Genomic DNA, 12,517 nt, shown 5'->3' on the forward strand with positions numbered 1-12,517 from the left:
GGCCCACTGCTGAAAAGACACGTCACATACAATTGTGGTGACAAGTGTCTCTAAGAGCGCATGAGTCCGGTTTGTTCTGGCATGAACAAAATCCCACCTGGAAATAGCAGCCCAGCTTGTCCATCTTCTCTTCCCCCAGCAGGCAACTCAGTGAGGAACCTGCCCACCCCAAAATCACCCACAAAACAGCCTCCACCTTCTTTTCTGCAAAATCCACTGGTTCCACGTTAAAAGAGCTTTATTTTTTGGAAGTTCACTTTGTTTCTTTAAACCACATGATCTTTGTCGCAACTGTCTTATGATACTGTCCTATTTAAACATGCCATATAGATTCTGAATAAATAAAGCTACAAAGCCCAAGTTATGTACAAATATCTTAGGCAAAGATATTGTTTACAAACCTATATACAATAAAACAAATGTAAACAGTCAAATGCAGCAAAGGATGCACTGGAAAAAGGGACGTACAAACCCCTAACATTAAGTGGTGATTCTACTCCACCCCTTCCCTTCCATTTGGGCAACTGGTTTTACGTGGCATTTGTAAATAAATCAGTTGGCTCCTACAAATGAAACCCAAAGCCAAATGAGATGGGATGGACTAAACTGGAGAGGGAGATTTTTAAACCCACGGACCAAACCACTGGCAGGTTTGCATGTCCTTTTTGAAATCCAACAACTTTGAGGCACAGAGAGAGAGAGAGAGATAGCGAATTGCACAAACACATCGCTTTGCAGACCCACAAGGTACAGAGTGGCCCAAAACTGTCACAGAAGCCCACTGGTGGCACTGTAAAGTCTAGTCGTTCTATATGACACAGATCTGAACACTGGCTAAATGCTCACACATTTTTAGGGGGCCTACTGCATTGGCAGCATTGCCAACACAATTAGTGGCTTCTCAGAGTAGCAAAAGCAAGACTCTAATTCTCCTTGAACGTTAGTGAAATGTTCATGCATCTAAAAAGTTGTTTGAGGCCAGGAGTCTCCTTCCCAGGGCATTTGTCAAATAGGATTAACACATCTAAACCGTACCTGGCATCCTTCAAAAATGGTTCCCTCCATACTGAAACTGTGGTAGCAGCATGTGCTTAAGTGCCAGGCTGCTAGGAGAAGAGGGATTGGAAACACAGATTCAGCCTAAGTTAGGAAAGGTACAGAGTGAAGGGCTGAGGATCAGTTGTTGGCTAGTGAGACTCCTGCATCCCGTGAGACAGAACACACGTATCAGCTTGTGTGACCCACAACAGAGTGCGACCATGTTAGAGAACGTCCACTACAGCAATAGGAGAAAATAAACTGTATTGACATTGAGTGAAGGATTGTGCGTGTGCTGGGACTCCTCCAGGCAGCGGGCTGGCTCCAACGCTGCTCCACACCGCAAGGCAGGCTGAGTTCCAGCAGGGGGTGGTAATGGGAAGGACTCAGAAGCAGTTCTTTTCTTGGGGGGCTTCTGGTTGAGAAAAGGGTTAGTTCAAAGTCCTCCCGGCTGTTCATACACTCAGAGGAAGCATGCCTGGCGCTGATGAGGGTCTGGACGATCCTATGCCTGGAGGGGGGCCTTGGTCAAAGCCATTTACTGTCCTAAAGAGTGAGAAGACAAGAGAGGCTAGTAAATGAGGAATACAGCAATACACTGTGGCCAATGCACCTGCATCCCCACCCCACACAGTGCTGGAAGGTGGGAGCCCGACTCCTTCCAGCTGCCTTCCTAGACATGCTAAGGGCTGCAGCGACAACAAAGGGCTAGCTAAGGCAGGAGGGCAGGGTGTTGTCCCGCAAGCCATCCACCTGTCACTCAGGCCTCCCTTCGGCACAGGCCCCAGCATATGCTCCTGAGCTCCACGCGTCAATGGGACGACTCAAGTGATGCACTCGTGCAAGTCCTGTGCTGAATGGGAGCCCTGAGCAGAGAGACGGGATCAGCCTCCAGCAGGCTGGGCTCCTCCTGCCCAGGGTTTTTACATCCCATGTGAGATAAACTCTCCCTGCCCACTGGGGAGCTGCAGGGCCATAGACCCAGGCCCTGGGAGCGTGCACCATCCCATTGTTAACAGGCTCCAAGAGCCAGGCACTCAAAGCGTTACCAGCTCCTGGACATGCTCACTGGGCCACGCCCTCACAACCAAGGGATCTGTTCACCAGATACAATCTGAACCAGGCAGCTCAAGCCCCACACCTCCCCATGGGCTTACTGGAGCCAGCAGGCCGGGACAGCTAAAGCCGGAAGGCAGAGCTGCCCCTTGGTTTAGCGCTTGCTTCCAGACTATCTCCCCAGGAAACTGCTGGGTATTTTCTAATCAGCATTTATGTTTCAAGGGTCCCCGTAACAAATCTGCTGCCCCAAGAACTGCACGGTGGTCACTGTGTTGCTTGCCATGGTCACCCCAAACTGCACACAGCAGAGGGGATAGAACTCAGAGCTCCCTGGCTCCAAGGAGAATCTTCTTCAGCTGTCAGCAGTACAGGGTATATGAGCCACAGCAGAGCGGTTCTGATTCCATCCAGTAATGGGGAGCGGTACACACACACACACAAAGCTTGATGGGTTAGTTAGGGCAGCAGCCGGTATGTGTTGTTAAAAGGGCGTCATATTTTTGCTAGTGCCGGCTATAATGAGTGCACTTTTCTTGGCTCTAGCCCCTTAGGTCTTGTCCCATAGGTTTCCCATCCGGCGCTCTCTGCTATGGAGACAGGGCAGGATGTAAAAGGACTTGTCTAAAAAAAAACGTTTAATTCATGACAAGCCAGGGTGTCTGTGAACTGTGCTACCACTTAGTGTGCATTATTCCCATCCTGTTTCAAAGCGGGGTAGACCAAGCGTGACAGGGAACCAGGAGTGTGCAGCACCAGGGTCCACGTTGTGCATGGCCTGCTCCTGTGGGGTAGAGGCCCTGTGCAGTCAGTGTTTGTGCAGAGAAGCCCAAAGGCGCCATCTACCACCACCTGGCAGCCATTTGCTTGTGAGCTCTAAGAAGCTGGAGGGGCTCCCTCTGTAAAGCCGACATCAGCCGGGAAAGTAGGGAGAAGCTTTTCTCTGGTGTGTCAGGAAACAACCACAGAGGTTTACAGCGGGAGCTGCTCCAGGCTGACACTTTCCACACGTGCCCTGGATGTGGCTTTGATTTGACCAGGCTCTGGCAGTTCTCTCCTAGTTTAGATCTTCATCAATTTATGGCGCTGGACTGAGGTTCTACGTGGAGCTCCAGGTTCGGTTTACACGTCCTCCGGAAAGAGAGGCAAATCTTTCATTGGGGCTCTCACAGTAACCTCTCACTCTAGCTAAGGTATTTCTAGCAGCACCATAGTATCTATGCACCTCGCAATCTTTACTGGGCTCATCCTCACCCCTCTCCTCTCCCCCGGAGACAGGGCAGCATTACTAGCCCCACTGTACAGAGGGGGAATGGAATCTAAATGACTTGCCAATGTCACACAGGAAGGCTGGAAGCTTGTCTACACTTAAAATGCTGCAGTTGAAGATGTTGCCTATGCCACTGGGAGGGGATCTCTGGTTGGCACCGGTACCCCACCTCCCCGAGAAGGAGAATTCCCGTTGCCCTAGCACTGTGTACACCAGGGCTAGGTGGGGTTAACTGTGTCGCTCAAGGATCTGGACTGGTCACATCCCTGAGCGCCGCAGTTACAATGACCTCACTTCCTAGCGTAGACCAGGCCTGTGGCGAAGCTGAAGCTGGTCCAGGCTAGAGCACTGACTGCTGGACCATCTTTCAGCTCCAAGAGCCACTCTCAGCTTCAGAGCTCCCCAGGGCAGGCCTATGTGATGGGCCAACACCCAGAGTCTGAAGGTTCTGGTTTTTACTGAAGATCCTAGGGATTCAGTGGCAACGGGCTCCTCATCCAGCTTTCCTTAACCTTGGCAGCTTCCTGAAAGGGGCCATTGAGGATGCACTGCACAGCGATCAGGGTCAGAAGACGCTCCCTGTCTGGAGAGTTCTGTCGATGGTGGTTGTCTGCTCCAGTGGCTGAGTCAATTCTCTGGATCAGTCACCATCGGTGGATGTCACTGTAGAGGAGACCACCATTATAGCAGCTGCTTTCCTGCAGCTCCCACCCAGCTCAAGAATGGCTGCTCTTTAGCACTCACGGCATTCTCACTCGCACGCAGTCGCTGAGGAAAAGGCCAGATCATTCTTTGCAGAACTAAAACAGTCATAGTGCAGGTTAGTCCACAGCCAGCGGCAATCTTTACTCCTTTGGGCGTTCACCATTTGCTATCTGTGCTGCCAAGTCAGTATCATAGCTATCGTCTGCCTGGAAAACCCGCAACGTACACCAGTGTCTCCGGGCACAGGGATCAGCACAGAAAGCTTCTTTATGACCCTGCAGAGGCTCTGACAACTGACTAAGTGGGGCTGGAATGAGCTGGGGGTGTTCCTGGGTACCCTGCCAGAGCTGGAAACTCCACCAGCCTCTAATGAGCTCTTACTGGAGGTGTTTGCAAACTGAACAGCTGCGATCTTCTTTCTTGATTAAAAAAAAAACTTCCAGAGAAATCGATTTACCAATTTAAATACTCAAAAGTCAAGAAAAGGCTAGAGTTCTCCTAGCCACATGCACCCGGCTCCAATGGGGATGGCAGATGTTTTCAGTCCCCAGGCTGTTGTTTAAGTGGGTTGGTATTTACATTAACATACACCAGGATTCAGAGTAACAGCCGTGTTAGTCTGTATTCGCAAAAAGAAAAGGAGTCCTTGTGGCACCTTAGAGACTAACCAATTTATTTGAGCATGAGCTTTCGTGAGCTACAGCTCACTTCATCGGATACACCAGGATGTAACATGAAATATGTGAGATGTGCAGTGCAGCCAGGGGGAATGTTAACATGAGAACCTGCTTTTTAATTTCCCGACCTTTGAGCTTTACATTCCGAGTGTTAGCATAATGGAATTTCAAAAGGAGTTAATACACAACATGGCTGAGTGACACAACCCCCTACTGATGGAGTCTTAGGGGCAGAGTTACATCTTCACGGCACAGCACGTCCCAATTTGCAGGGCCATAAAACCAATTTGATTCCAAACTGTCTCTGGACAGAAAGCAGCTCCTGCAGCTTGTTGAGTTAGGGCAGGAGGGGGAGGGACAAAGGGCCTTAAAACATGGGGGGTTTGCTCTCTCCTGACTGAAGTAAAAATAGCCGAAGTTTGGCTAGAATAAACGGGCCGAGGATCATCACCGGGCACGAGGCCACTCCTGGAGAAACGCCGAGGATGGAAGCATTTCCAGCGTCCCCCAGTGGGGAACGCTCCACATGAGAAGCCCAGCTGGATTACAGATGGAAAGTGACTCTCCAAAGTCACATAGTGAGTAAGCAGAAATTAGGGCTCAGCTCTCTTCACTCCCTGTCTTCTGCTCCAACCACTCGACCATGCTGCCTCTGTCCTTGTCTCAGAGGCACCTGAATCTCGTGAGGCACATTCGTTACGGGGGGCCAGTTACGCCGTGCCCATAACTACAGCCACGCAACATTCCTGAGAATGGCTGGCTCTCGTTGCGTGGGAAGATGCTCTGGATCAGTCTGCCATCTAGCAGGCGTGATGCAGCCCTCTGGGGAAAATGCTGGCATGCGAATGAGGTGAAACATCAGAGCATTCCCTCTCGAGCTGTGCCCGGCGGAAGGGCTGAGCGACGAAGCTCTGCAGGCTTGGGAAATGCAAACATCTCCAATTTGGCTTCGTCCAGTGAATTACTGCTCCAGTGCATGACGGTCAGCATGCGAATGGCTGCAGCATGGGAGAATTCAGCTCTCAGCAGCGCTCAAGGCCCTTTCCAAAGCAGACCTTCCCCAGCAGATTGCTGCCCCCTTTCAATACTGGCCGGTTCTTATCCACAGGTGCCCTGTACGGCCCTGCCATTTCCTGGGGCAGCAGAGTCCTCAGGGACCTGCGACGAGCTCCCCGCTGTAGCTGAGCAAGGCCCAGAAGCCCTCTGACAGCACATCATCCTAGGCAGATGAGCTATTGATGTGGCAGAGCCCAAATGAATGACTGGGGCCAGAAATGAGCCAAGCCGTCCCTTGCTTCGCAGGACATTAAGGGGAAAGGCGGCTTCCGGGCGGGAGTTACAACACCTGGGGGTGAGTCTTATCCACATAAGGAGAGTACCCAACTCCGTTAGCTCTGCAGGCAGCCACATCGAGAGGCAGCAGGCCGTGCTGGGTCCTTCCTGTGACCTCCCTGAAGTGAGGGTGGGAAGCAACGACCTTGAGGAAAATCGGATGGGCTTCAGCTCCCAAGGTCCATGAATGTCTGCAGCTCCCTGCTAACGCCCTGTTGCACAGGGAGGTTTGGCACTACCTGTCCCGCCCCTGCAGAGACTGGAACAAAGGAGGGGGGCACAGGAGCCCCTTGGCACACTCTGAGTCAGGGCGACATGGCCATGGCTATTGGCGATGGCCTCTAGCTGGGAAAAGGTGCTTTGGGAGGGGCCTGACTCGTACTATAGGCTAGCTCCCTTACCCTAGTGAACACCTGGACCCATTAAACCATGGCGCAGTCCAGAGAGTACGACAGTGCTAACATCTTTGGAAGAGCCATTAAACCTCATGCATCAGGGTTTCAGACACTCTCTGTGGGATTAGGAGGAGACAAGATGGGGGGAAGATTATCCCTCACCTTCTATTGCAGGGTGCATCTGGCTGGCCACGGTCAGAGGCACGGCACAAGGGTGGATGGACCTTGGCTCTGAGCTGCTCTGGCAATTCCTGCGTTCTTCTAGACACACTAAAAACATTATTCAGCTTAAGACCCTGCAAATCTTTTGAGCAATTCCCCCACTTGGCAGCACTGAGTGAAGGCTGAATAGTAGTTTATCTCCAAATCAAACTACTCCTGGAGACAATGGGACCAAGCTGGCTTGGCCATCACATCTCGGAGCAGGGTATGGAGGAAGGCTGGGATAGGACAAATGTATTTCAAGACAGCGCAGCAAGTGGCAGGCATTGTGGGGTGGAATGTGAGAGAGAGACACCTTTATCACACTCGCCTGGGCAGGCGGCAGCTCCCACGTCACAACATCAACACATGTTTTGGGGGTGCCCCAGCTGCCCTTCCTTTGCTACTGTGTTTTATTAGTTATATCTGGGCCTGCTGGGCTGACAGGCATGTTCACGCTACACAGGGGCTTCATTGTTTTTCTAGAAACATGAACTAACGCCCAAAAGCTTATTCTGCATGAGGACAGCTGAACACGAACATTGCTGTGGAAACCTGACGTCCCACCTTCCCTGCCTGTTGGCCAAGGTGTCTCTGGACAATTGCACAAGTCCCACCTTCAAAGATCTGACATCTACTGGGACATCTTTCTGGGAGTTCTGCAAAAGATGACGACGCTGAGCCCCGCTGGATTGACAGGTGTGTTTATTGATAACTCTGTACTGGATACGGAAACCTGCCAAGTCTTTATTTGCCTTTCTACACACTCTTCAGCTGTGCTCCAGAGCCTGGGAGTCTAGTCCTTTGCCTTCTGTTCTTTGTGCTTGATTTCTTTCTGAATCTGTAAAAACTGAATCAGATACAGTCTCCATGGATTGCTCTATGCCAAGGCATTGGTGAGACTTGAGAAAGAACGCTTGTATCTTTATACACAATCTTGACATTGGTTAACAAATGCAAAAATGATTAACTGGCTAGCTTCGAAGCAAGCGTGGCATATGAAAGAGAACAAGTATCTGATAAGGCATCAATATACTATACTGAGCAACTAGTCTTTACGCTGCACCAAAGGTGGGTCCTGTACATATAAACTCCGCTTTCCGCTTCAGAGGCAAAAGATCCAGCTCTTGTTCAGGAGCTCTTCAAGGTTTCAGATCTTTGATAACTAAAATATTTATATGGCAACATAGCAGCATTCATATATAGAGCAGCTCTCCAAGGATTAGCAAGGAACTGGTTCTCATGGCATTGTTCAGACCCTGCTTGCCCTAGCTTGATCTCATTCTAGAAATAAACGTAACGCTGTTGCTCTGATTCGCAGAGAACTGGTGGAATACAAGACTGCCACAAAGAACGGTTCCAAAAACTAGCAACCACTGTGAAGATACCAGAAGTTGGTGTTTAAGCTAAGAGCACCGAGACCATATCCATCTGTACTGTCTTGAACACATTCCCCCTTCCTGTTCATCTTAAGTTAAAACATTGCACTGATCACAAACAATCATAACAACAACAGTGAAACTGAATGGACTGGTGCTTACATACTGTGCCTAACCCCTCCAATCCATTCTCTCTTCCTGACAAGAGCACCCTTCGGGTCTCACATTTGCCCTTTAGGTCCTTCTTTTCAGACTAGCTTCTAGCTTCTGAGATGCTCCCAGAGCAGTTTGCACTCAGTGAGTGCAGGTCCGTGAGACCTCTAGCTACTCAGCGCAGGACTCGTGTGAGCAAGTGTTGTCCACAGAAACCTTCCAGGAGTCACGCTGCATTTCTAGTTCTTCCCCAACCAGCCCAAGGGCCCCATGGGAGACATCACAGGAGCCTGTGAGTTTCAGAAGCTGACAATGCTGCAGCTGGGAGTGACCATCCCAGCCTGGCTGGACACACGTGTGTTGGCGGGGCTCGCACCACTACACTAAAAATCACTGTGGCGATGTTGTAGTCCCAGTGGAGGGGCTTGGGGTGGCCACCCACCGACCTGGGTCTGAGCTCAGGTGACCAGCCCGAGCCTTAGCACCCACCTGGCTATTTCTAGCACACTCGTGCAGACTCTGCCAGCACAAGTCTGTCTACCCAGGTTAGGAGCTTTGCTGTGCAGATGTACTGTCCGAGGGCAGAGGCTGAAAGTCAAGCTCCTGTCAGGTAACCAAAATCCCTCATCCCTTTTGGAAAGCTAGGCCTTAGCGATCTTGGCCAGACTGAGGTAATAGGGACAGATTTAGGATTTTAGGCTATTAATTTCTTCAATTGATTTGGAAACTTCTCTCCTATCCTATCATGTAACACATTTCCTCACTGGTTAATCTGCATTTTAAGCAATATTTTGCATTTACACGGCACCTTAATTTAGGGGATCAATCTCCCAGTGCAGGCCAGTATAAGGCAAAACCCGTGTGTGCGGTTCAGTCACAGGCATGCATCTCTAACTGTATTGAGAGCACAAGCTGCATTCAATTCCCCATTCCCATTCTTGAGTCTGAAAATGGTCACGTGACACCAGGACACTCTGTCTGATGTAATGATGGGAGAGAGATTGTGATCAGACAAAAACTGTGGCCTTAAGGTTTCACTAATGGACTATTAGATCATAAATCTAAGAAGAGCAGTGAGTAGAACTGACTACTGGTTATTCTCCAGCTCCAAGCATGCAATGCATGCATCTCATCACTCCAAATGAATCCAATTACCCATGAACAATGTGGGGAATACGACCTTTTCACGCCTGAGGGAGGAAAACGGAAACAGTTTATGTAAACAGTACAAGGGAAATTCTCCGACAGCACCTGGAGGGTAGAAACGTGGGAAACGCAACGGAGTTAAACCCAACCAGAACTCAGCTAAACATCTGTGAACAAACACAGCTAACCTACTCTAAAAGAGACAGCTTAGTGGACCTATTTCAATGACAACCTATGTCCCAAATTCCACCTGTTCCCCTCAGCTAACCAGCAGAGTAATCTGAACACAAGTGACCTGTGCTTTACATCACTCACCTGTCATGAGAGTTCCCTGGAACGAAGCAGACTCCAGAGACTTGGATCTCTTTTCCTGGGGGACATTCTGATAAAGATGGACTATGGAGCATTCATGAACACCAACACTATTCTCATCCCCATGCACTATCCCCACCAGGGTTCAGTATCTCTGTAGACAGCAGTGGGCAGTGGCAGTGATCTAGCTAAGGTTGGGCTGGGAGGGCTTTTTCCAATTTAAAATCACAGTTTATGGCTAAAGAGATGTTTTTTCCATTGTTTTGGGCTAAACTGGGGATATAAAATGTCAGCTAATGCAGTGAGTTTAGCAGTGGGGGTTAACAATGAGTTAATGCCAGGTGTATCCCAGACAGGCACTAGGCAAAGCTTTGCCCACACATTCCTGCCAGTGCACCTCAATCCTGCTATTCTCGGGCCTCTACAGTAAAGTAGATCACTGTTGTGGTCAATTGTTTCCTAAAGTGGATTTGAACAAAGGTTTCTTGAACTAACAGGATCCCCAGCTATACTTTCTGGGTAAGAGGCATTAAAAGGAAGAAAAGAGAAGCACTCAGCTGGAGTTACCCAGGCTGTTCTGTGACCCCTGGGTTCTGGACAGGAACGCTGCATTTGTGAAGGAACGACATTCTGCAGGGAACTAATCTTACACCGGCATGTGGGCTAATACTCTGCTGGAGCTTTTAAAATCTTGATGCATTAGGAGCCTTCTTAGCTCTCCTGATCTTAGACCATGAGCCCAGCTGCTCCTGCGCATCTCCTGCATGATACCACTGAGTGCATTGTTCCTAAAGCTCGGAGCTGGCCAGGCCAGGGGTCCCTCCCCACTCCGTTCTGTAGATGCCTGCACAGCTCTGCTTGCCAAGGCGAGATGAAGGACTTGTCAAACACTGTAACCAACAGAACGGCAATTTGCAAAGGAAACGGTACTATAATGATTGGCTGAGTTACCTCTGTCACAATCCCACCACCCAACAATAGGCTGTTCATAAGGCAGCAGCAGCAGATTGGATCGGGTCTACGGGCACACGAGGCTGTTTCAGGCTCCAGCGACAGTTGGGGGCAGGGAGAAGAGTACAGGGGCTGGAGAGAAAGGAGGAGAAGAGGGGAGAAGAGAGGGCATGCCTCAGCTCAGCCCTTTGTGCCTAGCTACCACAGCAAGCCATGGACAAAGCCCTAGCGGGTGCTGAACACCACTGGCGGGCTCAGTGACGTGACTAGAGGCTAATCTTGTGCTGCAGTGTGTAGGCACAACAGGGCTGACCTCATTCATTTCACAGTACTTTGCAGCTTAAATGCGTTGACAAAATACATAGGATCGACATAGCAATAGCGGAGCTGTGGATGGAGCACATAAGCTACCCCTAGCTTCCAACACGCACCCATTTCAAGGGAGGAGTGCAGGGGAGGGAGGGAGCAGGTGTGAAGAGTGGGATGCCAGGGTACAAATCTCATGGGAAGCGAGGTATGTGACGCAGAGGGGGGAAGGAAGAGGAGGAGGTCAGGGCTGTGTAGAAACTGCCAACATCTTGCATGCACGTTCATCTGTCAATTACATTCACTCTGTGATGCTTCTAACCTCTTTAGGTGTCCATTATTTACATGCTGGATTCTTAAACTTTCCCCAGAGACAACCTGCTCCTAACTGAAGACAACCAACCCACTTAGGCAGTGCAATGATAATCTGGATAATTAACAGTGACACCCCTCCCCACACGGCAACCAGCTTATTTGTCACATCACAACACAGTGTAGCAATGCTGGGATCTTAAGCATAATCCTTCCCCACCAGCTTTCTTATCAGTTTGCACCTGGAATCTAGGCTATGAATTGCAAGTGTGAGTACCACTGTGGTGGTGTGCTGCTAATCAATAGGCCCGCAACATGCAAACCAAGTGGAAGGCTCTTTGATTTGCACAACCTTGAATTCTTTTTTATTTTATTTTTTGCATCAGTTTCTGCTAAAGATTTTCACAAGGTAGTTTCCAGGATGTGGCCTACTCTGCCGGCCATACAGCAACACCGTGCAGCTAAGCACAGAGGTTGCAAAGACTGAAAATGTCAGCGTTTCCAGTGACATGCTAGAATTTTAACACCCTAAGAGGAATTTACTACTGCAAGTTAAAGAGGAACACAAACCCCTTGGTCTGTCATATTAGCATTAAAGAGCATGTGCCACAGGGTTATGGAACCCTGTAGTACCGAAGAGAGTATTAATTCTGTGACCGGGGACGATTATTCTAGCTCTGCAGGCGTGCAACACAGGTGCACAGCTCTTTACAAACACAGGAGAAATGCTCTCTGCCGCACAGTTGCTCTCACTTCTGCCTGGCACCCCAGGGGGGAAAACCTCCCTGGTGCTCCTCCAGTGTTTGCTCCTCAGCGTCACAAAGTGGAAGCTCTGACTTCAGGCCTGTCTGCATGAGGGTCAAAGGGAGCTTGCATGAACAAGGAATAGAAGGATTTGGGCCCCAAGGGCCCAAGACAGCAACAATTTGAGGGCTGGAGCCCAGACTCAGCTAGCTCGAAGGGGCTAATGCCATTTTCGTTTTCCCCGAGGAAGAGGAAATCAAAGCAAGCTGTGCCCCACCCCAGGTGGGAATCTGCAGCCTGCACTAGGCCACTCTGACTGAGGAAAATCTCCAGGCTTGTAGAGAACACATTCCCCCCCCACACCCCCAGGAGCAAAGTGGTAACTATGGAAATTTCAGCACTAGTTACTTGACATTCTTTTTAAGCTCACATTACAACTCACTAGGGTTGTTTTGCTGCCTGGGCTTGGAATTACCATGGGACGCAGCAGGCCAGGAAACTAGGCAGTGGGAGAAACAAGCAACAGCAGTAACATCCACC

At 49.9% G+C, this 12,517-nt stretch overlaps 1 protein-coding gene across 5 annotated transcripts in view; it reads right to left on the reverse strand.

Annotated features, from left to right (window-relative positions):
* Positions 1–220: 220 nt before the first annotated feature.
* Positions 221–12,517, reverse strand: part of NDEL1 (nudE neurodevelopment protein 1 like 1) — a 43,352-nt gene continuing 31,055 nt past the window's right edge. For 3 of the 5 annotated variants that reach the window (XM_048819251.2, XM_048819252.2, XM_048819254.2), the window contains 2 exons: positions 10,616–10,747; positions 221–1,584 (listed from right to left, as the gene is read on the reverse strand). In XM_048819251.2, the coding sequence (XP_048675208.1) occupies positions 10,651–10,747 (97 nt within the window). In that variant the 3' untranslated portion in view covers positions 221–1,584; positions 10,616–10,650. Of the gene's footprint in view, positions 1,585–9,361; positions 9,397–10,615; positions 10,748–12,517 lie in introns of all 5 variants that reach the window. The other 2 variants (XR_012664929.1, XM_048819253.2) reach the window with 2 other exon arrangements.

Source organism: Caretta caretta, chromosome 14, assembly GCF_965140235.1.
Source record: "Caretta caretta isolate rCarCar2 chromosome 14, rCarCar1.hap1, whole genome shotgun sequence".
Classification (NCBI taxonomy): Eukaryota; Metazoa; Chordata; order Testudines; family Cheloniidae; genus Caretta; species Caretta caretta.